Source organism: Phlebotomus papatasi, chromosome 5 (assembly GCF_024763615.1).
Source record: "Phlebotomus papatasi isolate M1 chromosome 5, Ppap_2.1, whole genome shotgun sequence".
NCBI lineage: Eukaryota > Metazoa > Arthropoda > Insecta > Diptera > Psychodidae > Phlebotomus > Phlebotomus papatasi.
This window is the reverse complement of record NC_077226.1, coordinates 446,125-471,302: the sequence shown is the minus strand read 5'-3', so window position 1 is coordinate 471,302 and position 25,178 is coordinate 446,125. Positions and strand designations below refer to the sequence as shown.

Here is a 25,178-nt window from a genome sequence, read left to right as displayed (position 1 = left end):
TTTCTGATGAATATACTCTGAGAAATCTTGTCCACGGAAAAGCATGTTTTTTCAAAATAAGTCTCCGAAAATCAGGTCCCAATAGGTGAATTTTAAAGATTTTTAATTGCAAATTTCAGAAAAAATAGATAAACTGTTATACATTTTTATGCTTATGAGCTCGAATTATTTTTCTGTTTATTATGTTGAAGAAAGACGTCAAAGAATAACATGCTGTTTTTTCCAAGAATGCGCGACCCACGTAAGCCCTTAAAATAAAATAGTTATTTTAAGTCTTAACTATAATGCTTGTAACATGACTACATAACTTTTCCCATATCTTACTTTTTTATTTACAATTTTTATTCTTTTTTAGACAAGGACATTTGTGAATACGTTATATTTGTATGGACAACGGGCCACTAATCCATACAAAATGCTTGTAAGGAGCGTTTACAGTGGATATTACATCGTTCAACATGTTAAATTATTATTATGTTCCCAAAGAAGAAAATAATAAAAAAAAATACTTGAATTTATTCAAATTTGTTTTATTTATAATTTATATTAAAGAAACAAACCAAAAGGAAATTCAACTTAAAAAAAATTCAGCTAAAAGAAAATTCAACGAAAAAAATCAATTCAACTAAGCTAAATTAAACGGAAAAAAATTTCAGCCCGTTAAATTCAACTTTAGAAATATTAGACTAAAAATTTTCAACTTAAAAAAAATTCAGCGGGTTAAATTCAACTAGAGATATTCAGCGAAAACTACTACGATAATCGATTTACTCCCATTACACGCGATAATCGTAGTAATTATTTTTTACTGTGTAGACGACATTTCTGTCTACATTTCATTTATACATCATTTTGCGCTCAGATTACGCTATCACCTGAAAAAATTGATATTTTCCAATAATGGCGCTGAGAATGTACAAATGTACTGATATTTCTAGTTCTAGTTGACCGATTGTGACGAGTGATCACGCAAAATAAAGGTCTCGAAAAGAGCTACAGTAGACTCTTCGATATCCGGCTGACTGGGGGACAAAATGACATTTAGGTTTTTTGAATGATCAACGGTTTTTCTATTTTGTGCTGTGTGAATTTATTTTCTGTCTGACAAAGAAAAAGAGAATTTTCTTCATGGTGTGCTTATGTTTCATTTTTTATCACAATTATGTATTAAAAACTTCGATACAATGTTAATAATACTTTAATTCACTCTGGACAAACTTCATGTTTAGTGAAAATAATTTTGAATATATCAACCGCCAGTGTTTGGCAGCTGTCACCCGGATATCGAAGTGCTGGATATCGAAGAATCTACTGTATAACTTTCTCTAGAACATTTGAACTTCATGGGACCAACACCAGGGGCGCTACAGCTACATTAAAAAAAGAAAAATTATCATTATACTTAACCTCAATTATCTCGACACCTGCTTAACTGATCTTGATGATTCCTTCGGTGGAATTGTTGGCAGACTCCGATGTTCAATAAAAAATCAATTGTCATTGTATCATTTTAATTGTTAATTGTATGTATAATGTCTAATGCGTAATGTGTCAATAATTTGAGATTCATCATTCTAAAAGTTCATCATTTTTTTTTCATCTTAATTCTCCCTTAAATGCTAGCACTGAAATGTCTATAAATAGGTGGCGCTGGGGTTTTTGAAGGGGAAAATGGAAAGGGGAAGAGGGGAAGATGGCGAAGGAGGGGAAATGTGCTTTGTGTGTTGCGTTCTTGTCAAAAAAGACAGACAGAAAACAAAAAAGAAGGAATTTACCGCTACGTGAGAGACATGGTGGATGGACTTGCCATATATCTCCTGTACTATGACTGAATTAGTCGTTTATCCTTCCCCGTGGCGGACGTTGCTGCTGCTGCTGCTGCTGCTGCTGCTGCTGCTGCCTCGAGTTCATCTAGTGCCCGAAAACGGACAAAACCGTGCTCAGCCACGAGCATTGAGCCACTATTGACACTATCATCACTGCTATTGGCACTGGTGGATTTATCATGATGATGGTGACTTTGGGTGACATCTTGTTGTCTCTGTAAGTACCTTGCCGGTGGATAGCGTGGACGTTGAATGGTCTGAACACCAGCCAAACGTCCCGTTGCACCGCCATCTTGTCGTCTAAGTGGATTTGTTGTCGATGATGGTGTTTGCTGTTGACTGTGATAGTGTCCAATATTGCCGAGTGTACCACTCTTTCGTACACCCAAATGACATCCAACGTCATCTGTCGGTGGTACAGGACGTCTCTCGAAGCTACTGTAAGGATTAAAATGCTGCCTTCTGTCATTTTTTAATACTTTCAAATTTTTCGATGCTCGAAATTCATTACGGGAATTTGGTCTTTCGAATGTTGGCCTTTCGAGATTCTGAAAATCATACTGATGCATTGGTTCACTGTAGCATACATCAAACATTTCATCCTTATGCCGACCACTACTCATTGTACTCTGCTGTTGTTGTAATTCAAAATTAGGATTTTCATAGTGATCACCTGCACCATCCTGCGAATTAATACTTTCACTGTCCTTCTGACCAAAGTCCTCAGTAGCCGTTGCACCAGATACAGCACCACCGATACCAACACCTCCACTGGTACCCTTACCTTCGGGCGTTACAGCAAAACTATCATCATAAATTGGTTTACCCGTTCTCAATGTATACGTATGCAGATTTGTATTTGCATTGCATACAGCCGGATAATCTGTCTCAAAGTGCTCCTGACTCGAACTCGATGTACATGGAAATAGGGCAAAACCCGATATATGTTGTTCAACAGCCTTTTCTCTCTGTACCTTTGCCGTACCGGTCTTTAGGCATCCCACCCACGATATCAAACACACAATAGCTATTTCAATTAATCTCAAACTAAATTGATAGCCCCACTGTAGCCAATCTAAATCATCTTTACCACTTATACTGACAGCACCATATACTTGCAATGCTGCCATTAATATAAATAGCAATGCTGTTGCAATTGTTATATGTATGGCATATGATAAATTTTGATAGCCATGTATATAATTTTGACTTTTAGTACGCAATACACGTTTCAGCACACGATAGATATAGAGGTAGAATGTACCAAGACTTAGGCAGACAAATATAAAGATAATTTGACAAATTAGTGATAATACACGTGGTACAGGACGATCTTGTTGATAGATTTTGCTGCTAGTTGTACTACTACCACTTCCATTTCCACTACCACGTACACCATAACTTTCAACATAGTGCAGTGTTATGCATAGGCAGATGTGTACACCGCCGCCAACACCAATTGTCAATGGTCGCAACAAGGCACTGTACCTGCAAAACAAAAAAACAAAATAAAAGATAAATTAATTTTAAGTAAGATTCTAAAGCGATCTTCAGACTACTTGAGGTTTAGCCGGTTTAGCCCACTTCCCCAAGGTCTCCGATTCCCAAATAGCGAACAATTTTGTACTCTCAAAGAAAAGCACGCATGATATCAATCAACCATGAGCCGTGATTCCGTGATATTTCAAAAAAGTGATAAATATAAACATATTTGTAATAAATATTAACACGTCCGTGGTACAAATCAAAGAAATCACGTCTCAGTGATAAATAAAAACACAGCATGATGCTATTTATCAAAAACCAAAATATATTGACTCCAAGATATCTAACATGGGCGTATTAAGTAGAAACACGGCGTGTTCCCATTTAACAAAACCATAAATTGCCATAAAATGTTAATCTCGAACGTGATAAATTGTATCATATGCCGTGTTCCCATTTAACAAATCCTCAAATTGCTGCGAAATGTTAATCTCGGACGTGCTAAGTAGGAACACGCCGTGCTAATATTTAATAAATCCTCAAATTCTCCCAAAATGTTAATGTTATATGTAATATAAGATTTTGTTAAATGGGAACACAGCGTGTTCCTATTCAGCACGTCTCTGTGATTAAAATTTCGCGGCAATGTAGGGATTTGTTAAGTAGAAACAGAGAAAAATAGAAATTTAGTGAATAGTATCACGGACTGTTATCATTTAGAATGTCCGTGATTATTATTAAGAGGGAATATATTGAGTCTTCATGGTTTTTTTTGCTCTGAAATTTTGGTAAAAATGTCAAAAATTGATGTATTTAATTGGCGGCTCCAGACTCAGTGCTCGGTTTCTCGATATCCTTTCTTCTCATTCTCTTTATTGTGTCCCCTTTAATCCGACTAGGCAGGGATCTTTATTAGATCTTCTCATTCTGCCTTATAGTGATAGACAGAGACTAATCCATCATGGTCAGGAGCCATTACCTGGAATTTCTGATCATGACATGATCTTTGGCTCATATAATTTCCGTTTACCCAAGCCTAAGAACAAATATAAGGTAATTAGTGATCTTTCCAAATGTAATCGAAATGTAGCCTTGCTAACAGCTTCGCAAATAGATTGGAGGCCTTTATATTATGCCCCTAACTCTTCCGATAAGGTGATTGTCCTGACTGAGAATCTTAACTACCTCTTTGACAGAGTCGTACCTAAAAGGCGGATTCTTGAACGGGGTCTGCAAACTCCTTGGATCAATGAATCAATACTTTGCCATATCAAAAGACGCAACGCAGCGTACAAAAAGTGGAAACGCTCGGGCTCTATCCATGATGGTGTTCGTTTCCGAAAATTGCGCAACAAAGTTTGCTGTCTAATAAAAGAAGCAAAACAATCCCACTTTCACAAAAATTTGAACCCTGAGCTTCCCTCTAAAAAGCTTTGGAGGAACGTTAAGAAACTTGGCTTACGTCCTTCGATAGGCTCTCTGGGGAGTGGATCTGTTTCTGCAGATGAGCTTAATCGATTTTTCTCATCACCTTCTCGTGTTGTCTCTGTAAATTGTCCCCCTCTTCCTAATATTCCTTGGGAGGGTTTTGGCTTTGGTTGCGTTTCGCAAGAATGCGTAATTCATGCCATCTCCCGTGTCAGGTCGGATGCCGTGGGGTTTGATGGCGTCTCCCCCTTAAATTCATCAAAATCTAGCTCCCGGAAATTATCTCAGTGCTCACAAATACTTTTAATAATGTGTTAACTACCTCCTTGTTTCCTAATTCCTGGAAGACAGCATTGGTTGTGCCAATTCCAAAAATTTCTAATCCAACTTGTCCTTCTGATTATAGACCAATTAGCTTACTCCCAGTTCTATCTAAAGCTTTTGAATTTCTTCTCCATCAACAAATTTCTCAATATCTTTCTAATAATGGTTTGCTCAGTGACTATCAATCAGGCTTCCGTTGTGGTCACAGCACCACTACAGCCCTTCTTAAAGTGAGCCATGACATATCGGCGGCTATCGATCGCAACCATTTTGTGGTCTTGGTATTGCTTGACTTTACTAAAGCGTTTGATAGTCTGCCGCATGACTTGGTTTGCTATAAACTCTACAAGCTTTTTAATTTCTCCTCATCCGCGGTCTCTCTTATTGCCTCCTATTTCAGCGGAAGATCTCAGAGAGTTAAATTTGGAGATAAATTGTCTGCCCCAGCTTCTCTGACAAAAGGCATTGGACAGGGATCCATTCTTGGACCCCTGCTTTTCTCTCTATTTATCAATGACTTACCAACTGTCTTGCGCAATTGTTCATACCACTTGTATGCTGATGATCTGCAAATTTACATTGAAGGTGATTCTTCTGATCCATCCTCTACCTTTCAGCTCATGAATGACAATTTGGCGAAAGTCGAGCACTGGTCCGTTTCAAATGGCTTACTCCTAAATCCCAAAAAGTCGCAGGCTATTATCATAGGCAAAAAGGCAACCAACATTACTCCCTATCCTCTAGTCCTTCACGGCGAAGTTATTCCTTTTGTGGATCAGGTGAAAAACCTGGGTATTGTCTTTAACAAGACGTTATCTTGGTCTGACCATGCATCCACCATTTGCCGCAAGGTGAACTTTTCTCTCTATACACTTAGACGCTTCCGGGACATCACACCCTATGATATTCGCTTGCTCCTAGCCCGAGCACTGCTACTTCCATTTTTTAATTATGGAGCAGAGCTCTTCTTTCTGTCGGATGCTGACACGATTCGCCGACTTTCAGTTGCTTTCAACAATTGTGTGAGATATATTTGCGGGTTGCGCCCTCGTGATCACATTTCTTCTTATAGAAATGTTTTTGTAGGATGTGATCTCCCATCGCTACTTCAAATGCGCGCTCTCATCTTTCTTAACCGGTTGATTGGATCGGGATGCCCTGGGTACCTGGCCTCTGTCTCTTGACTCCTGGCGGGTCGGCTAGAGTCGGTGGACTGATTGTCCCTAAGTCACACCATGAGTCCTTCAGACGAACTCTATTTGTCAAAGGGGTTTTTATGTATAATTCTCTCGCTCCTCAGAAGCGTAGATCGCCTGACACTATTAGGGAGCACTTCCAGAATGGACCTTGCTAATTTCTCTTTTCATCTTTTAAATTTTTAATTTGTTTTATAAGCTATATTTTGTTTCATTTTCCTTTTTTTTTAACTATTTTTTTTATGCCACAAATTTGTAAGAGGGAACTACCCTAAGTTTTGTGAGTCAATAAATTGAATTAACTTATACTATATGCCCCAGCTTCCTTCAAATGCATATGTGTCGCTCGTATGAATTATAAGGTTAATTATGTTCTATAATCCAATCCTAAGTAGAATATGGCTAAGCCTTGGGTCTAAAACCACAAAAAAGGCACTACAGTGGTCGTTTAGTCTACCACTGAAGAATGTCCATATCCAGAACTGAAAGCTCTGGGCATGATTGAAGGAGAGTCCCCTTTCTATACGTCTCACGCTAGTCCTTTTCTTCCTTTTTTCTGTCTTGATTATCACATTTGTGAGAGGGATAACCCTCTTTTTTGTGATTAAATTAATAATGATAATAACACTCTGTGCAACAATTTTGAACTGTTTTTTTTGTCCCTGGGTTCTTATGCTATTTTTTCTATTGCTAGGGTCAAATGATTTACGAAAATACTTATCATTTTAATTTCATTTGGATATTGCGCCTGGTATTTAGGAAAAACCGTTTTTGTCGTTTTTTGATACTTGGCTTCCTATATCTCCGATTTTGCTGAACCGATTTATTTCTTAATATGGAATAATTCGGTCTCCTTTACATGCCCGATAAATCCTTTGGACAGATGGAGTTCGTACAACTGACACCAGGGGCGCTGTAGTCTCAAATATGTCAGAAAACATGGAAAAATCGAACTTTTTAGCAACTTTGATCAAAAATATCTCGAAAACTAGGACTGTCCCTAACAATCTGTTTTGTGGGTTTGATAGAGAATTTAATCAGCTACATTTTCGTCCATGTACAATTTTTCTCTCAGATTGTTTTTTAACCTCGATATTGAGGTTCAAACGAAAAATGAGCATTCAGCCAAATAAATAAAACCTTCACAATTCACAACCGATTTTAATGATCTTATAATATGTATGTCTGAATTTTTAATGTGTTACAGAAAGAGATATGACCTTATTGTATTCATTGATTTAAGTCATATTTTGAATTATTTTTCTAACTATGATTTACTTTTTTATTTATTTTATATATTTTTTTAAATCGTAATCAGTGATGCAATTCTGACGCCGTCACATTGCTATCCCGCCAAAATTTTCCCGATTTTGCGAAATAGAAATATACATCATACACAGAGTTTTCACTCTGTATGAGTGAACACTGATAAAGAGTCTGGGGCTGTCAGAGGGATGGCATGTGTAGTAGGGCACAAAAAGCGGAATAATTGCTGTTATTATGAATATCCCGCGAATTTTATCTCGCGAGCTCCTGGAGGTCGCGAGTTGGAAAAATAAATGCATTTTAGGTGAAAATTTCGCGGTTTAGTGCACAAAAAATATTTGTTAAAATTGTTTTATATTTAATTTATACTATGATTTATAATTATAAATAACACTGTCCACGATGAAAAATTGAAATGATTATCGATGAACACTTTGGGGTTTCTTGGTGCCTCCTGAACATATCTCAGGAAGGTACTCATTTGTGTAATATGGTTATATGATTCGGACGTCAAAATTCTAAGATATTTTAATGTGTCAAGAAATGGGTAGAATTATTTTTATTAAGTTCATGTTACCTCAATAATGGTACTTAATAGGATGTTGGTGTACAGAAACGGTTCGTGGAAGACAATTCAAAGAAGACTGCCCTAGTACCAACCACTTTCTTATATTTTAATTTTTAATTTCTTATATTTATGGGATACCTGTGTTCAAAAACCATTTCGATATCGAATTTTCAAATATGAATGTTTATAACCACTTTGGATGGCCTATTTTCAATCGATTTGCTTAAATTAGGATCTTTTTTCGCGTATATTACTTTTTAATTTGTTCGTATGCTTGTTACTCATGCTAAGATATTTTAAAACCTACTTTCTTAAGCAGTGTCTTATTTTTGAATGGTTTATTTTTTTAATTTATAAATTAATTTAATCGGTAGTAATGCGGTATGTACCCAAAAAGCATGCGAAAAGATGATACACGGATAGCTCTTTTCCGTGAGTTCGAGCACTCCGCAAAGCCGGGACGATTTGCCATCTCTTTTTCTATAATTTTCTTCATTTTCCTCATAAATACCTGAATACCATTCGAATCCACGAAAAGGATTGCGCAGGACTACTTATTTTCTTTACGAAAAAAGAGCTAAGTCACTGAAGATCATAAATACTAAAAATTTAAGGTGTTCAAAGAAATTCTAATCAAATAATTTAGGAATATATAACACGGTGATGATATCTGTACAATCTTCTCTTTTATTCTCTCATACAACCTGCATCATTTCTTATATAAGACAGTACAAAGGTCATCACTGTGAATATATTTTTACATCCATTTCCTTGACCGAAAACGCGCTTCAAATAATTTAGGGTCATATTCATATTTTAAGACGTTTTTTTTTGTTCATATTTTACCATATTGTTAACAGTGTCCTTCTCGATCCTATAATATTCAGTGATCCTAGCTTTTTCTTCAAGAAAATATTCACGTGAAGGACACAAGTTGTCCCCTAAAGCTTTATTCGTAAGTTTGAAATATATTCAAGGATTTATAAGGAAAATCGAGGAAAACACAGGAAAATTAAGTGATAAGGAAATTGTTTGTTCTAGGGAATTTTTCCTTATAATTATTTTTATTTTCCCAATGTCCTGCAATGAACAGTTATTAATATAATAATATGAGTTTAAACAAACAAGTCAATTCATTTCTTGAGAATTTTCACCTGAACATATCTCAGAAATTTAAAGTGGTACTCCTCCATAAATGTCTTTGAAGAATATATGTTCATGAAACACCAAAAGGACCACAGAAGTAATCATCTACTTCCGTCTCACGAGAAAGGATTTAATTTTATTGCATTGTGTTTTAGAAAAAAAAACACTTTAGGTATTACAGTAATAACGAGATTGTTAAATAAACACCCAAGGCATTAATAAATTCATATGGAAAAATCATTTAAAAAAAAATATTTTTTTGCCTTGGACCAAACTTGTAACAAAGAAATTAAAATTTGAGTGATTTGATAAAATTGTGTATCTAACGGAAATGATTTTGAAAATATCCCGCAAATAAAGAGTGAATGAGAGAGTGCGAGCGAGAGCAATGGCATGATTGAGAAATGACAGACTCATTGAACAAGCGTTGAATTTCACGGATTTTTCTTTAGTTTTTCGCGAATTTAATGTTTTAGTAAATCAAATCACAACAATTTTCATCTTGTGAAAGGTGTTTCTGTGTTTAAATGTGAATAATTTGCTCAAAAATGCACAAAATATGAGCCGAAGCGGCTTCACACACACAACTACCATTCCGAAAAATCTGGATAAATTTCGTGACAGATTTTATATGACTGAATAGTTTTCCATAAACCTTGTTCCCATACCGAGTTTCAGCTTTCTATCTTTTCTCAGAGAGGAGTTATAGTGGAAAAAGTCCTCATTTTGTATGGGGACTGATGGAAGGAGTGGAGGGGGCAGGAGCCTATATACATGGTTGAGGAACCTTTCATAAACCTTGATCCCATATCAAGTTTCAGCTTTCTACTTCTTCTCAGAGGAAAGTTATAATGAAAATAGTCGTCATTTTGTATGGGGGCTACTGAAAGGATGGGTGGGGGAAGGGGGTAGTATCCATGGATAAATAGCTTAAGTCATACATTGACTCCATACCGAATTTCATCAAGATCCCTTCGGCTGATATTCAGTAATTTGATTTCAAAACAGTATTTTTTCGAAAGGATAAAGGCGTTTTGGAAAGGACTCTTGGCGAATATCGTTCTGGGTCTCGGTAGTTTTTCATCCTACACCATTACCTATAGAATGCGCCTAGTCCCATCTGTGGTCGCCACATAGACCAACTCCCATACATTTTTGCCCAATGTCCTTTTCATGGTAAATTCTGGTTGGGAGCAAGAAAGGAACGTCTCCACGTGTTTTCAGGGCTTTAAACGGAACTAAATCGATGCTCTTGGACAGTCCCCCGGGAACTGACTGATCCAAAACTGTCCTAAAGGCCTTGACAGACATGAGGATTAGCCAAGAGACGGCTTAGCGTAATTATATTAGAAATAATGGTTAAACTACATTTCCATCATTTTCCACTAAGTCATCTCTCGGCTTAAGTCGTAAGTGTTTCTAGGGCATAAGAAGATCTTCTTTGTGATATTCAACTCACCTGTTGGCCTTGTGATTGAGACTCCGCAGCAGAAGGAATAGGATTAGTGTTGCAAATGTGACAGCTAACATTAGAGCTGGTAGATTTAGTAGTAATTCCGAGACAAATGCCGTAAAACTACTGTGCATATTGTATGCATCGTAGCATAGATAGAATATTCTACCTAAACATATCCCAATGAGTATCATGTGTATTGCTATGAAGTACGTTTGGGAAAATAGATGTGTCAATTTATCATAGAAGATCATCTTGAAGATACTGTAGACAGCCAAAATGGTATAGAGAATTGCCGATAGATAGACATGAATATTCCATGCAATTGTCCATGTTACCAATGCTGATTGTCTGTCTGCACTCAAAATTGGTGGTGCCTGGGTTGTTGCTAATGTTGTACTAGGTGTGTCACTATTTATTAATTTCTGAATCCTGCAAAAACAATCAATTAATGTCACAGTTAGAAAATATGGATAATGGACCATTATGTTGATTTTGTAACGGTCCATGGTGTAAGTAAAGAAGATGACGAAAAATTGCCTCTTCTTCTTCTTCGAAAATAGAAAAATGGCGGAATGTGGTCGCTTTTCTAGTCGGTTACTTTCAAATTGACAGCACAAAAGGTAAACAAATGCTTTTAGAGTGAAAAATAATGTTAAATTGGTGAATTATTAAGAAATTATGAGTAATATGTGTATTAATTAACTGAAAGTGAGTTTTCTAATGTTCATTGAGACTGAAATTGTCTTTCAAGTGATGCAAATTTTATGTTTTATCCTTGGAAATATCGTAGAAATATCTGTAAGATCGAGGCAGCATTACTTTGGGTTTCCCCTACTGTTCAGAAGCCAAAAAAAAAAAGAATCCTTAAAGAAATGTCTCTTTTGAACTATTTATTCCTTTTTATAATTATTTTAATTGATAAAATTAAAATGTTTTTTTTTAAGATCTTAACCCAATTATCCAGAAAATAAAGTATCGTAAATAATATGGTATCTGTTTGATAAAAAAAACAATTTTGTGATTTTCAAAAACTTTAGTTACATATAAAATATTTTTAAAATAAAAAAGATCTTTTTTTTACATTATACTTTTCCATATAAAAACAAACTCAAAGCTAGCTTGCGGATTGCTTGAAATACGCTTTATATTTTTATGGTTTTCCAGTGTGAAATTGTTCTATGTAACTGATTAAACCATTCCTTACCATTGTATTATACATCATACGCAATTTGAGTGATTTTTGATGATTTATTTCTGGGCAATTTCTAACAGAATTGCTGTCGGGAATGGATTTTTAGTCACGTTAGTTATTCAATTACTTGAGAAAAATAGTCTGACAGAGATGAAAAGGGACAGATAATCCTAACCGGCTTATGTAGGTGAGATTCTTAACGTGAGCTAACTCGGAGTGCATGCAAATTCGATTTAGAGCTGAAATTGTGAGTCGCCATTCAGTTATCTTTTGAATCAAATTCGTGAAATTATACAAATTTTGTATTTAAACCAAAATATCAAGGATTTGGATGAACTGATAGAAAAGTGATATATGGGTGAAATGTAGACCAGAATGTACTCTATAATTTTCCCATAGAACATGATCTCATCGATTACTCAGAAGCCGAGATAAGCACGGTTTTTGGATTCTGAACTCGTTTTTCGATCAGAACGCCCCAAGTGTTCATTTGATGAACTTCAACTATATCAAAGAATTGTTGTATTTTGTGACATTTTCCATTTAAACCCCTATTTTAAGTGTCTTAGTGGAGTAGAAGCAGTCAAATTGGCATCTAAGTGATTTCAAAGCGTTATTATGGGAAAAATCAATTTTTTTCACACTTAAACGGCAAAATCGGACAGATCGCATTATCTGATCGAAAAATGGTGTATGGACGAAATATAGAGACAAATGTCCTCTACAATTATGTAGAAGTAATCATCAAAATCGGTTAAGCACGTGTCGAGATAATTGAGGTTAAGTATAATGAAAATTTTTCTTTTCTTACTGTGGATCTGGCGTCCCTGGTGTTGGTACTACGAAGTACAAATATCCTAGAAAGTTATAGCGCTTTTCGAGACCTTTAATTTGCACCCTAACTTGTCAAAATCGGTCAAGTAGAACCGGAGATATGGCATTTTGAATTTCGTGAGAGATATTCCGTTTTGAATTGACTGTGGCGCCCCTGGTGTTGGTCCCACTAAGTTCAAATGTTCCAGAAAGTTGTAGCATTTGGTGAGATCTTTCGTTTAAGCTCTCAATCATCAAAATCGGTCACATAGAACCACAGATATGATTTTTTGAATTTCGTGAACTTTGACCCCTCATATCTTCGGTTCCATTGAAACCACAGCGCACTTACGCCACATTTTGGAAATGTCCTAGACTGGGCTACAACATACTGAAATTTCATTAACTTGCACAATGCCGTTTTTGAGAAAAATGATTTTGAATTTCGATGAATTTTGACGCTATCGCAGCGCCACCTGTGGTGACTTTTTGAACATCCATCTGAAAGTGCTCATCGAGACGAAACCAAAAAGCCAAAATTTAGCTGAAAATGTTAATTAGAACCGGAGATAGAGGCCGGTCAATATTCGAACTTTGACCCCTTATAGCTCGGGTCAGGGGTTATGGATCGACTTAGGCCTTTTTATTCCTCTATAGGTATAATCTTCAGCTACAACATACAAAAATTTCAGCGAGATGTATAAAGAAATTTCTGAGTTATTTAACTTAGAAAATTGAAAAATCTTCTTTTTAAAAATAGCGCCCCTAGCGGTAGTTTTATGAACTTGTGATGTTAGAAGGGGAAGTGGCATTTCACGAGAGCTTTCTAAAAAGCCCTTACTTTTTAAATTCTGATAATTATAACGAGAGTTATGGCCATTTTAAGAATTGTTTTTTGGACCCTTATAGCTCGGGTCAGGGCGGTCGGGGGACCTTAAGTTTGATATAGATCGAAAGGTTTAAGGTCCAGCTATAACGTACTAAAATTTGATATTGGTCAATGCCATAGCGGCGGAGCTATTGAGAAAACAATAAAAGGGGGTATTCAATATGGTGTCAATGCACCAAGTTGCAATTTTTAATCCGATATATAACCGTTTAAGCAGGGGCGCATGACATTTCCTATGTTTCCCATATGTTTCTAATGAGCCGAAAGAAATTTTGAGTTTATTAGCTGTTTTCTGTCATTGTAGAATGAATTAGCAATAAATCCTAATACAAAATAAAGGGCAATTTAATACAGAATAGGCAACCGAAAATCCCAAATTGGCAACCTACGTAGTTTTGGAGATATCTCAGGAAATGTGTACGAAAACAGGAAAAAATTTACACTAAAATTGGTCTCATTTTTCAGAGGTAATATCAGCCTCCTGCGTTTAAGAGCTCTTAAGCTCCAAACGGGACGGACGGACGAACGGACGGACGGGAACGGTTCAGGCCCGATCGAAGGACATGAGATTTTGTTAGGATTTTTCAATGACATTTTTGGAAAACTTCCAGAATTACCACAAAGCGATCACTTTCAACGAACAATATTTAAAAAAGCAACCACATGACGCCATTTTACATGTTGGCAAAAATTTTTCGTCACCTTCTTTACTTACACACCATGGCTAAGCGATCTAACCTGTGAGTGGAGAATGTATCGTCATCTGTGACAAATGGTGTTGTTGTTCGGGGTTCCTTTTTGGGTGGCGATACCATTTCATCTGTTTCCGTTGACATTTCAACATCTTCATCGCGATTCTTATTGAGATTCATCCCTTGATAGTGTGTGACAGATGTGACAGTTGGTGTCTTTGGGACAGCTGCCGGACGTACAGTGACAGTTCGCAATAAAATATCCGGAATATCCTCTTTGCGTCCATTCGAACCGGACAAAATGCGTGAGATACTGGGAAAATGTAGTACACCATTGCCAACGGATGGTGCATTGGTACCCGGACCCGATTCACTAACATTCACATAAATCTGTTGCTGTTGACCGCCATCTTGGGTCTTTATTGATGGTGTATTTAGTGCCTTTTTTCGCACAATTTCATACATATGCTGCTCATCTTTCTTGTGCTTTGGCTCAGGATCAACTGCAGCACCAGGTACACCTGATGCTAGGTCATCTGGACGAGCTGGCACAAGATCAGGCGGTCTATACGGTATCCTTTCGTAGCCGGGCACAAGACTCGGCGGTGGAATAGGTCGACGATGAAAACCGCCACTGCTGTGAATGACACCGAGATCACTATTTGTACCACGTAGCGTTGGTTTGTCAGCAAAGGGATTCTGGTATTCGGGCGGAAGGGGCGGAGTGAAGAAGGAACGTGCTGGTGGGGCATACGATGGCATATCACCCGGAAACATTGGTAGCGTTGGTCCCTTCCTGGCGTATTCTGCAAAATACAAAAAAGACAATCAATTGCCACTGCTCAAAATTCTGCTAGAAATGTGCAAGAAGAAAGAGGTTATACCTGTAGAATTTGGCAGGGACTGCAATCGATGTCTATCCTGATTGTGATGCCTATTGGGATTAGGATACGTTGGATTGCTATTACTCTTGAGGATATCGGCATTTGGTGCCGATGTTGGCAGTGCATGATCCTTCTCCAACTCTAAGTCATATGCACTCTGATTTATCACTTGATCACTCTCAAAATCGTGACCATTGTCTCTCTCTCTTTCGCGATATCTGCAAAAAGATAAACATAGTTTTTAGTTTAAGATTTAGATAGATAGATAGATAGATAGATAAAGACCGGGTTCAGATCTTAAAGGTTGAAAAGTCTTCCATAAGTATTGTTCCCTTGTTGAATATCAGCTTTCTACATCGTCTTAGAAAGGAGTTATAAGGTAAAGTGACCCCATTTTGTATGGGGGCTATCAGAATGGAGGGTGGAGGGAGGGGGTGATATGCATGGATAAAAACTTTAAGTCATACAGTGACCCTATACCGAATTTCATCAAGATCACTTTAGCAGTTCTTGTGTAATTCGTTGTCAAAACAACAATTTTTCAGAAGGATAAAGGCCTTTTTTTTACAAAGACTCCCAGCGTTTATCGTCCTGGGTCCCTGCATTTTTCTCAACCTTATATCAATATCTTTTGATCATTCTTCATTATTGTAAAAAAAAAATAGTTTTTATGCTCTAGAACTGTTCCTCCATGGTTTAGTAGAACATTGATCCCAGAACATAAGTTGTTACCTATACTAATGTCTATCCAATGACATAGGTCCCGTTCGTGGCGATTTCGGGACCGGATTTGACCATTCTCCTTTGAACGATATTTTCAAAAACCAAGGGGTTACTCAAACTTGGAATACCGACACATTTTTTCGTTAGAATCTATGGAATCCATGGAATCACTCGTAAGATTCTAATAGGATCTGAAGTACAATTCCTTCAAGAATCATTGGAATCAAATGAAATCGCAGAATCATTCTTAATTTAGCGAAAGATAAGCCATAGTACATTGCAGATTTCTATGGATTTTTTCTTATTTTCCAAAGAAGATTGGATATTTTCAAAGAATATGTCTCATTCAAAAAGAAATACAATTTCTCCCGTGGCGGATACAAGATAAAGGACCCAGTCAGCAAATATGGTTAAGGGGGACACACCCGGGATACCAGGAACAAAATCGTTCTTCAATATTTTACACAAATTAATGTGCCCATTATTTTCGATTAATAAGAAGCTCTATTTAGAGACAAGGATTCAGATAGGATTTTAGAAAGTCAGGAGCCAAATTGACGAACAATCCCCAAAAGAAATCGTTTTTTTTTTCGAACGCAAAGAACAAAAGTTTCCTAAAAAAATTGTAAAAAAAGCTTAATTATTAGACTTCGAACTTAATTAAGAATCAATAAAAGGAAAACAATCTGGAAACTTACGATCTGTTTTACAAGGAAATCACTGCAATCTTTAAGCGATTTTGAAGGATTTAGACAAAAGGTACAAAAGCGTTTTCATGGATCTGAGTAGCCTTCAGTTCCAGGAAATTGAATTTTAAGTTTGAGAATCCCAAAAGGATGTTCTTAGAGACCAAAAAAGTTTTTAAACTTTATAATGCTTGTAAATAAAAATCAATCCTATTTTAATCCGATTTTGATGATTTAAAGTGGTTCAGATAGCCCGTAATCAGATTTAATTGAATTCCAAAAAATAAATACTAGCATTTATGTTTGAAGCAAAAGGGACTAAGAGCAGCTTCCCTTTTTTTAAATTCTTAAGAAGATTTCGACAAGCTTTCTGTTAAAAGTAAACAATAAATTAATTTTCAAATCGCTTTTTTTTATGATATCTACTTATTTTCAAAGACGAAAACACTCCATAAAAAATTCGAGTGGTAATTCTGATAAAAGAATATTTTTTTATGTTTAAAATCAAAAATTTAATCAAAATTTTGATAAAAAATGGACTGATAATGCTCTGTTTTTAGAGTTTCAAAAACTTTCTTTCAAAATTTTGTTAAATTGCCTATTCCATCTCTATGCAGATGACCTTCAAATCTATGTGGATGGTGATCCTACCAGTCCCTTGGGCGCCTTTGAACATATGAATTCCAACCTTTCTAATATTGAACACTGGGCGTCTTCGAATGGTTTGCTTTTAAACCCGAAAAAGTCTCAAGCCATCGTTATTTATAAGAGAACAGCTTCTTTTGATTTTTATCCTCTACTCCTTCACGGAGAAATTATTCCCTTTGTTGATCAGGTAAAAAACCTTGGAGTAATCTTCAATTCCTCTTTGTCTTGGTCAGATCATGCCACATCAATTTGCCGTAAGGTCAACTATTCTTTGTACACCCTTCGACGCTTCCGGGACATCACACCTTATGACACTCGCTTGCTCCTCACGAGAGCGCTTCTTCGTCCTTTCTTTAACTACGGAGCAGAACTCTTCTTTTCGGCGGATAGTGACACCATCCGTCGTCTAACAGTTTCTTTCAATAATTGTGTCAGGTATATCTGTGGCTTAAATCGCCGGGACCATATCACTCCCCATAGAAATGTATTTATTGGCTATGACTTTACTTCACACTTAAACTTAAGAGCTGTGCTCTTCCTATTTAATTTGTTAATATTTGGGTGTCCTCAGTACCTGTCGAGTCTTCTGGTTAGGGGGGGCTTGGCCAGGGTTTGGGGACTCATAGTGCCTAAGGTCAGGAGTGACTGTCTTTACCGGTCATTACAGTAGACTCTTCGATATCCGGCTGACTGGGGGACAAAATGACATTTAGGTTTTTTGAATGATCAACGGTTTTTCTATATTGTGCTGTGTGAATTTATTTTCTGTCTGACAAAGAAAAAGAGAATTTTCTTCATGGTGTGCTTATGTTTCATTTTTTTTTATCACAATTATGTATTAAAAACTTCGATACAATGTTAATAATACTTTAATTCACTCTGGACAAACTTCATGTTTACTGAAAATAATTTTGAATATATCAACCGTCAGTGTTTGGCAGCTGTCACCCGGATATCGAAATGCTGGATATCGAAGAGTCTACTGTATTTGAATTCTGATTCTAACGACATTTTGTTGTCAATTTGAGTGGTATGAGTCGAAACATTTTCGGCGGCGGCAAAGCTTAATTGCGCCGGCTTTTTCAATAAAAATTATTGTCAAGGCATTGTCATTAAATTCTGTTATATTTCAACGTATTATCATACGATTTCTCTTCGGCATTGCATAAACGAGCAGTAGAAAATAAAAATCTGCTTAGCAAAATAATAAAAATAGTCACTAGAAGATTAAAAAAGGACAGCAAAAAGTTAAAATAAAAGGTAGTAAGAAATTAAAAGGGGTAGTAAAATTTAAAAAAAAAAATATTATCAGTAAAAAATTAAATATAACCAGGAAAAAAAATTAAAAATTGATGAGCAAATAAATTAAAAGCGAGTAGTAAAATAAAATATTAAAAATTACCAGTAAAAATATTCAATTTAGGCAGCAAAAAGTTTAAAAGTGATTAAGAAAAAATAAAAAATCTGGGGAACAAAAAATAAAACCTAAATGACAATAAAATTAAAAATGATCAGTAAAAGTATTCCAAATGAGCAATAAAGAATTAAAAAGTGGTCACCAAAATTAGCAATATAAAATAATATATGATGAACAAAAAATTAAAAATGAGCAGTAGAAATACTCGAGTTGATCAGTTAAAAATTAAAAAAAAAAGAGATTGGCAAAAAATAAAATGTGAATACATAAAAGTCTATCAGAAATTTTGGATTGTCTACAAAATTGTCTTCAAAAACTAACAAACAGACTAAAACTAATTTCAAATTTCAAAGATATTTTCATGAAAATTTCATAATATTTTGAAAATTTCAAAAATTTTCATGAAATTTTCCCTATTCATCCAAAGGGTCCAAACTATATAAAAGTCTCAAAAAGAGAAAGTCATCCGCGAGATAGAAATCTCAATATCTACATACTTTTAGAGCCCACTTTAGGCTTGTAATGTGCAAAATTTCACTTGAAAATGAGGAAAACTCGATGAAAAATACAGTAGAGTCTCGCTATAGTCCATATTTGGTTTCAAATTTGACACTTGGGTCGCACTATAGTCCATGTAATTTTTTAAAATTATCAACGACTTTTAGTATTGAAATTGCTCGACGGCTTCCACTTTCTTTGCGATTGTGGTACTTATCCTTGCTCTCTTCATTGTGGATCACAATTATCACAACGACTCAATAAAGTTTGCCAAAAATATTAAAATAATTATGCATGTCGTGTACTAAAAAACATAACCTAACTTGAAATCAGTGTTTTGAAATCAACGGTCGATAAATTGTGGACTATAGAGCGATGGCTTATAGCGAGACTCTACTGTACATTAAAATATTTGAAAAACTTTAAAGTCAAATTTTCTCTTAAACTATGGGAGATATAGGCCTCATACCCAATAGACTCGAGATGTGCGAAAGTTCACTTGAAAATTAATAATATATCATGAGGAAACTTTGAAGTCGATTTTCTCACTTGTCTCGCAAATGAAATAACTTCAAAATGTAACCGGATTGAAAAAATTTAGTTGCACTAATTTGATCACTTTATACAAAAACTGAACTTGAATGATGAAAATTTTGGCCGATGAAAAACGGTCAACTTTTGGAAGAAGTAAATGAAATAAGTGATATCGCTGAGGGGAGCGGGGCATTAAGATCCACTTTTTATCATCCGAATTATTAAATTTGTTTAAAACTGTTACCTATTACTAAAAATATGAATTTTCGAATTACAAAATACAAAATTGTGGCTGCAAAATAAAACATGGAATTGTTTTTTGACATATATTATCAAACTCTCCTTCATGAAAACATATATTGCAAAGTTTGCGCCTATAATCAGGGCAAGCAAATTAAATCATTATAATAAAGCAGAATAAGCGTGAATATTCGGTATATCTTCTTTCGAAAACAATAAAAGTTTCTTGTGTGAAAATACATTTATATTTGCCAATTGCGATATATTTGGTGTTAAGCATACAATTAAAGCATCTAAAATCATTTTTGAAGTAAAATTTACAGTAGACTCTCGCTTATCCGTGAGATCGGGACCAAAATGTCATACGGATTTTGAGAGTGATACCCATCAAATTGTTTGAAATCCAACGATTTTTTTGTTTACATTGAAAATTTCTGGAGTGAATCCTGACCTGACTGAATCCGACAGTCTCTCTAAACATGCGTACTGTCCAAAAAAGTTACAGTGAGTAATTACAGTAGATAGAACACATTTGCATAACAAAAAAAGATTTTTTTATGTCACCCGGAAAAAGAGTCCACTGATAAGCGAGAGTTTACTGTAACAAAAAATATGGAAATATTTCATTATGTTTAGCCGGCTGACAAAAATATAATTTTGACAGCTGCCGCTGAAATTTTTTAGACTCACACCTCCGAAGTGTCAAATTTACTGAATTTCTTTCTTTTCATTTTGTTTTTCTAATAAAATGATGTGATTTTGAGGTTTTATGTTGTAAATTGTGTTCTTAAAAGTAGTTTAAAAAGTTCTAAAACCTTCATTATTGAGAAAATTTAGAATTCCGATGCGTGTGTGATGTTATTTTGTGAAGAATTGCGGTGGTTCGGTGCACCATTTCTCAGGTGAGTTTCTTTAGAAATTGTGCAGTTTCAAAGCAAAAAACTCAAAAATTCAGGATTCATAAGCCTTACTTGGAATAAATTATTGAATTTTAAAGGAAAATAAACCGTATCGAATCGAAATCTGAGGGTATTTAACAACTTTTCAGAAGTGACTGTTAATTTCACAATTTCAAAAACCCCAATACTCCAGCCGCCATGTTGTGAGCACACCTTTTTAGTTCGTTACTTCATGGTGTCCACCTTTCCAAAAGTTTTTGTCCCACTTTCCAAAATTTTGTCCATCTTTTTAAAATGTGTTCTTTTCTCAATTGTTTGAATTTTCCAATTAATCAGTCGAAATTTGTAATAAAAGCTGTGAAAATTCTGTTAGAATACTTCACAAGGAATCCCATGACGCAAAGAAAATGACAAAAAATAAATATTTATCCAACTCAAAAATGTATTTCAAATTGAAATTTTTCTTAAGTGTCCCACTTTCCAAAGTTCACCCTAATGAATTAGTAAAAAAAAATACTAGGGTGGATACCCCGAATGATGCCACTACCCCATTTGATGCCACCTTGAATAAAATTGTATTTTTCTGAACATTATGATATTTAAAAATTATCAAATATATAACAATTGTGAGTGCTAATACCAAAGGATACTTCTGAACTGGTTTAATTGTATATTTTCTCTGTTTATTGTACATTTTCAAAATATATTTTTATATTATGTGAACGATGTGTCAAAAATGGCCGTAAATGTAGAGAATTCTGTTAAGGTTTCCAACTTTTTTCATTACTTCATTTCACGTACTCACTCGAGATATTTTATTATTGTTATCAATATTTGTAATTGCGGATAACTAAGCTTGTCTTAGATGTCAATAGCCGTACTCACTATGGCGCTGTTATCTTGTAATATCGTTATCTCGTTATGTTCTCGTAATGTATTTTATAATTGAAAAATTATAACAAGATAACAGATTACGGAGATTACGAGATAACAACGCCATAGTGAGTACGGCTAATATAATTAATTAACTATTCATTTTCTTTATGTAATTTATAGCATATTGACTCAAAATATGCATTTTAAAAAGGTGACAACAAATGTATCCTAAGGCGGCATTGAATGTGGAAAAGTGGCATCAAATGGAGACTTTTGCATAGTCACAAACAATGCCTTCTTTAGGTGCTTTTGCAATAAATCCTAGGGAAATCACCTAGATATATTGAAAGACATAGCTTCAAGGTATATTCAACCAAAATTTTATTCTTTTTGGTTGACAACTGTGAAAATTATTAGCAAGTCCATTCTAAAAGTGGCATTGAATGGTCCATCCACCCTAATACAATATAAAAGCCAATTTAATAACGAAGAGGCAACCGAAGACCTTAAATTGGCAATCTACGTAGTTTTGAAGATATCTCGTGAAATGTGTACGAAAACAGGAAAAAATTTATACTAAAACTGATCGTATTTTTCAGAACTAATGTCACCCCCATGTCCCAAATGGTACAGGAGTAGGGTATCAATAGGTGCTGACACGAGTTCTTAAAGTGTCACTAGACGTTCCTTTCACCCTACGAATTCCCATACATTTTTTGCCCATATTACCCTTTTTTCTTTGGATAAATCCAACACAGAATTTTGGATTAAATCTTGATTTTAACACTAACTTCATGGGTTATTTTAATACACATTTCAACACTTTGGGATTGTTGTTAGTTTGATATAATGCTTACCTAAATGTCGTTAGGAGTGGACTTGGAACTGTTGTTAGATTTGGTATTGGAACCGAATCTGGAATACTGCGTTTTGTTGTTGTTGAACCATAGGCAACTTTACTGAAGACAGCTGCTATATTTTGCTCTAAATTGCCAATTTGATCCATAAAACCACCATCATTTGACGGTGATGGTACGGTATTTGGTGTCTCTATAAGACTACTTCCACTACCAACACTCAAATATAGCACAATTATTATTCCAAATACCATCCTTTTGCTGGTTAATCTCATACTGAATCCCAAAGTCACTCTTAGAAGCCACTTAACTGGCATCATTAAGCCTTTTTTTTTCTATAACTTATATAGATTTTTATTATTATTTGTAGTTTTCATTAAGCACTCTCTTCTCTCTCTCCAAGTACTTTTAATTTATTACTATTTATGTCTATTTGGATTTTTTTTTTCTTAAAAATTATGTATTTTTATTTATTATTTTTTGACTCTTGACATGTCAAAATCTTCTCATCCCTTGTTTTTTTTTAAGTGTTAATTTATTTTGTTTATGTTGAAATCTCAGAATACTTCTTCTTCATGGTTTATGCTCTTTGTTTTGCTCCTTTCTCTCTCTTTCTCTCTGTGCCTTGTCTTCAAGACTTATCGGTTATTTTTTTTTTCGTATATTTCGCTTTTTGTTGAGTCCATGAAATATTATTTTTTAAAATTTTCTCGTGCTGTTTTTTTGGGGCTCTCGTGATTCTATCACGGAGTTATCCACCCCAATTTTCTTCTTTTCCTCTCAAACATTGCCGCCGCCCCCCAAATCACACAATACCACGCCCCACAAAAACACTCAATTTTTCCTTTTTTGTCGCCTTTTTGTTTTTTTTTTATTTCTTTTTCTTCAGCCCGAAAACGGGAAAAAGGAAAATGTGGAAAAGGGTGGTGAAAGGAGAAGGGGAAAGGGGGAATTAGTGGTATAAAAATTTAGGACACTCAAAACTATCTTTTTTTCTGGCTCAAATATAAAAAAAAAATGTCAATTCACAAGTCTCAAAGGAACCAAAATGTAACTTTTGAGAGAAAAATACACTTTTTTTTTTCTTCTTTTAAAAGATTTTTCACAATCCAACTGTTCTTTGTTTAAATATTCCTTTTTTTTCCTTCTTGTATTTTTACACAATAAAAAAAATAAATACACACAAAAATCTGGAGGAGTCTTTCAGTCTTTGCTCAAAGGACTTTTTTTTTTTTAAATTCCTTTTTAATGTTTTAAAAACTGTTCTTTCACTTCAAAAATTCCCAAATGGCCATTGAGAAAGTTCTACTTCATCAATAATGACAAAAAAAATAACACAACTTTTTCTTTTTGTACATTTTTCCTCAAGAACACAATAAGACACCAAAAGAAAATTCCAAAAAATTAGAAAATTTCAAATGGGGGTACCACAGGAAAAGCCTCTGTCTCAAAAATAAAAACCACCAATTGAAAAATTTAAGAGTCTCTTCTTCCTTTTCTTTCCGTTTTTTTTTCCGAGGTTTCAACACAAAACACAGAGGCAACAAATTTCACTCGATCTCACTGGAAATTTCAACCAAAAATTCTGTCTCTGCAACTCATCAAATGCCGTACATTGTCTATTTAGGCGATTTTTCACAAGATTTTCACTCAAATTGTCCGTTTTTGAATAGCCCCGCAGGACACCAGGAGACAGAGGCTCGGAATTTTTGGGTAAGAGAGACTTGACCAAATCACACAATATCCGCCATTTTGGTCCATGCAAAACGCACTCACAATACACACATCGCCAACACAGAGGCACGGTGAATTTGGGGACAAAGAAAAGGCCATTTTAAACAGATGCCAGTGTCAATGTGACATTGACAAGGCGGTTGCAGAGTGGTGAAATCATGTGGGGAATACAGTTTCACAATTTACGACCTTTCCAACGCAGTTATTCTTTCAAAATATTTAACAAAAGTCGAGAAAATCTAATAAACAATAAAGCAACGCCATGAAATTCGTGCCAACCATTAAAAGAGCTCTCCATGGTGGCCACTGCATTTTCAAAAGAAGCCGCCATTATTGCCTTCTTCTTCTTCTATTTGATGTAAGACTGTCGGATTCACTCACAGCCCAACAAAGAAAATTCCCACTTTGAATACTCTGTTGAACGAATGTATTCGGAACAGGGTTCGCTTATTATAAATCTTTACGGCATTGAAGCAATAGTTCTCCTTTATGGCCATCAATTTCTGAATATTGGGAGGCCGCTACCGGAGCGGCATGTCAAACAGGGAACTCTATTGTTCTTGGGTACAGCTTCGAATGACCCTATAAGAAATGTCACAAGAGGTGTCCATGGAGAAATTACCATGCGGAAATTACCTCGTCAGAAAAGTCTTCAAAAGTTCCATTCATCGAGATTTCGAATTGAATGTCCCTTTCCTGAGAGAAATCCGAAAAAGTCAAAATAACATTCCGGAAATGTTAATTTTACCCTGTCAGTATTGATCCGAAATCGGTGTAAATTAAGGAGACTGGGGCAAAAAGTAACAAATCGAAAATTTCATAATTCAATATCTTCCAACATAAAAAAGATAGCGGCTCAATTTTTTTTCCATAGATGGCCTCCATAGACCTTCTTCAATGT

The 25,178-nt window shown here is 35.3% G+C and overlaps 1 protein-coding gene across 1 annotated transcript; it reads right to left on the bottom strand.

Annotated features, from left to right (window-relative positions):
* Positions 1-1,494: 1,494 nt before the first annotated feature.
* On the bottom strand, positions 1,495-24,638 carry LOC129808709 (uncharacterized). Its single transcript, XM_055858492.1, has 5 exons — positions 22,544-24,638; positions 15,166-15,383; positions 14,328-15,087; positions 10,699-11,124; positions 1,495-3,314 (listed from the first exon to the last, which is right to left on the bottom strand). The coding sequence occupies exons 1-5, from the start codon at positions 22,861-22,863 to the stop codon at positions 1,823-1,825; spliced, it is 3,216 nt and encodes a 1,071-aa protein (XP_055714467.1). The 5' UTR covers positions 22,864-24,638; the 3' UTR covers positions 1,495-1,822.
* Between the last annotated feature and the right edge of the window lie 540 nt (positions 24,639-25,178).

What these genes read in the sequence shown, in the direction of transcription:
- LOC129808709 (XM_055858492.1), bottom strand. Translation starts at nt 22,863, where the DNA reads ATGATGCCAGTTAAGTGGCTTCTAAGAGTGACTTTGGGATTCAGTATG. An exon ending in CCACTCCTAACGACATTTAG is followed by an intron (nt 15,384 to 22,543) that starts GTAAGCATTATA and finishes ATCTTTTTGCAG; the next exon opens with ATATCGCGAAAGAGAGAGAG. An exon ending in GATACATTCTCCACTCACAG is followed by an intron (nt 11,125 to 14,327) that starts GTTAGATCGCTT and finishes TTGTTTTTGCAG; the next exon opens with GATTCAGAAATTAATAAATA.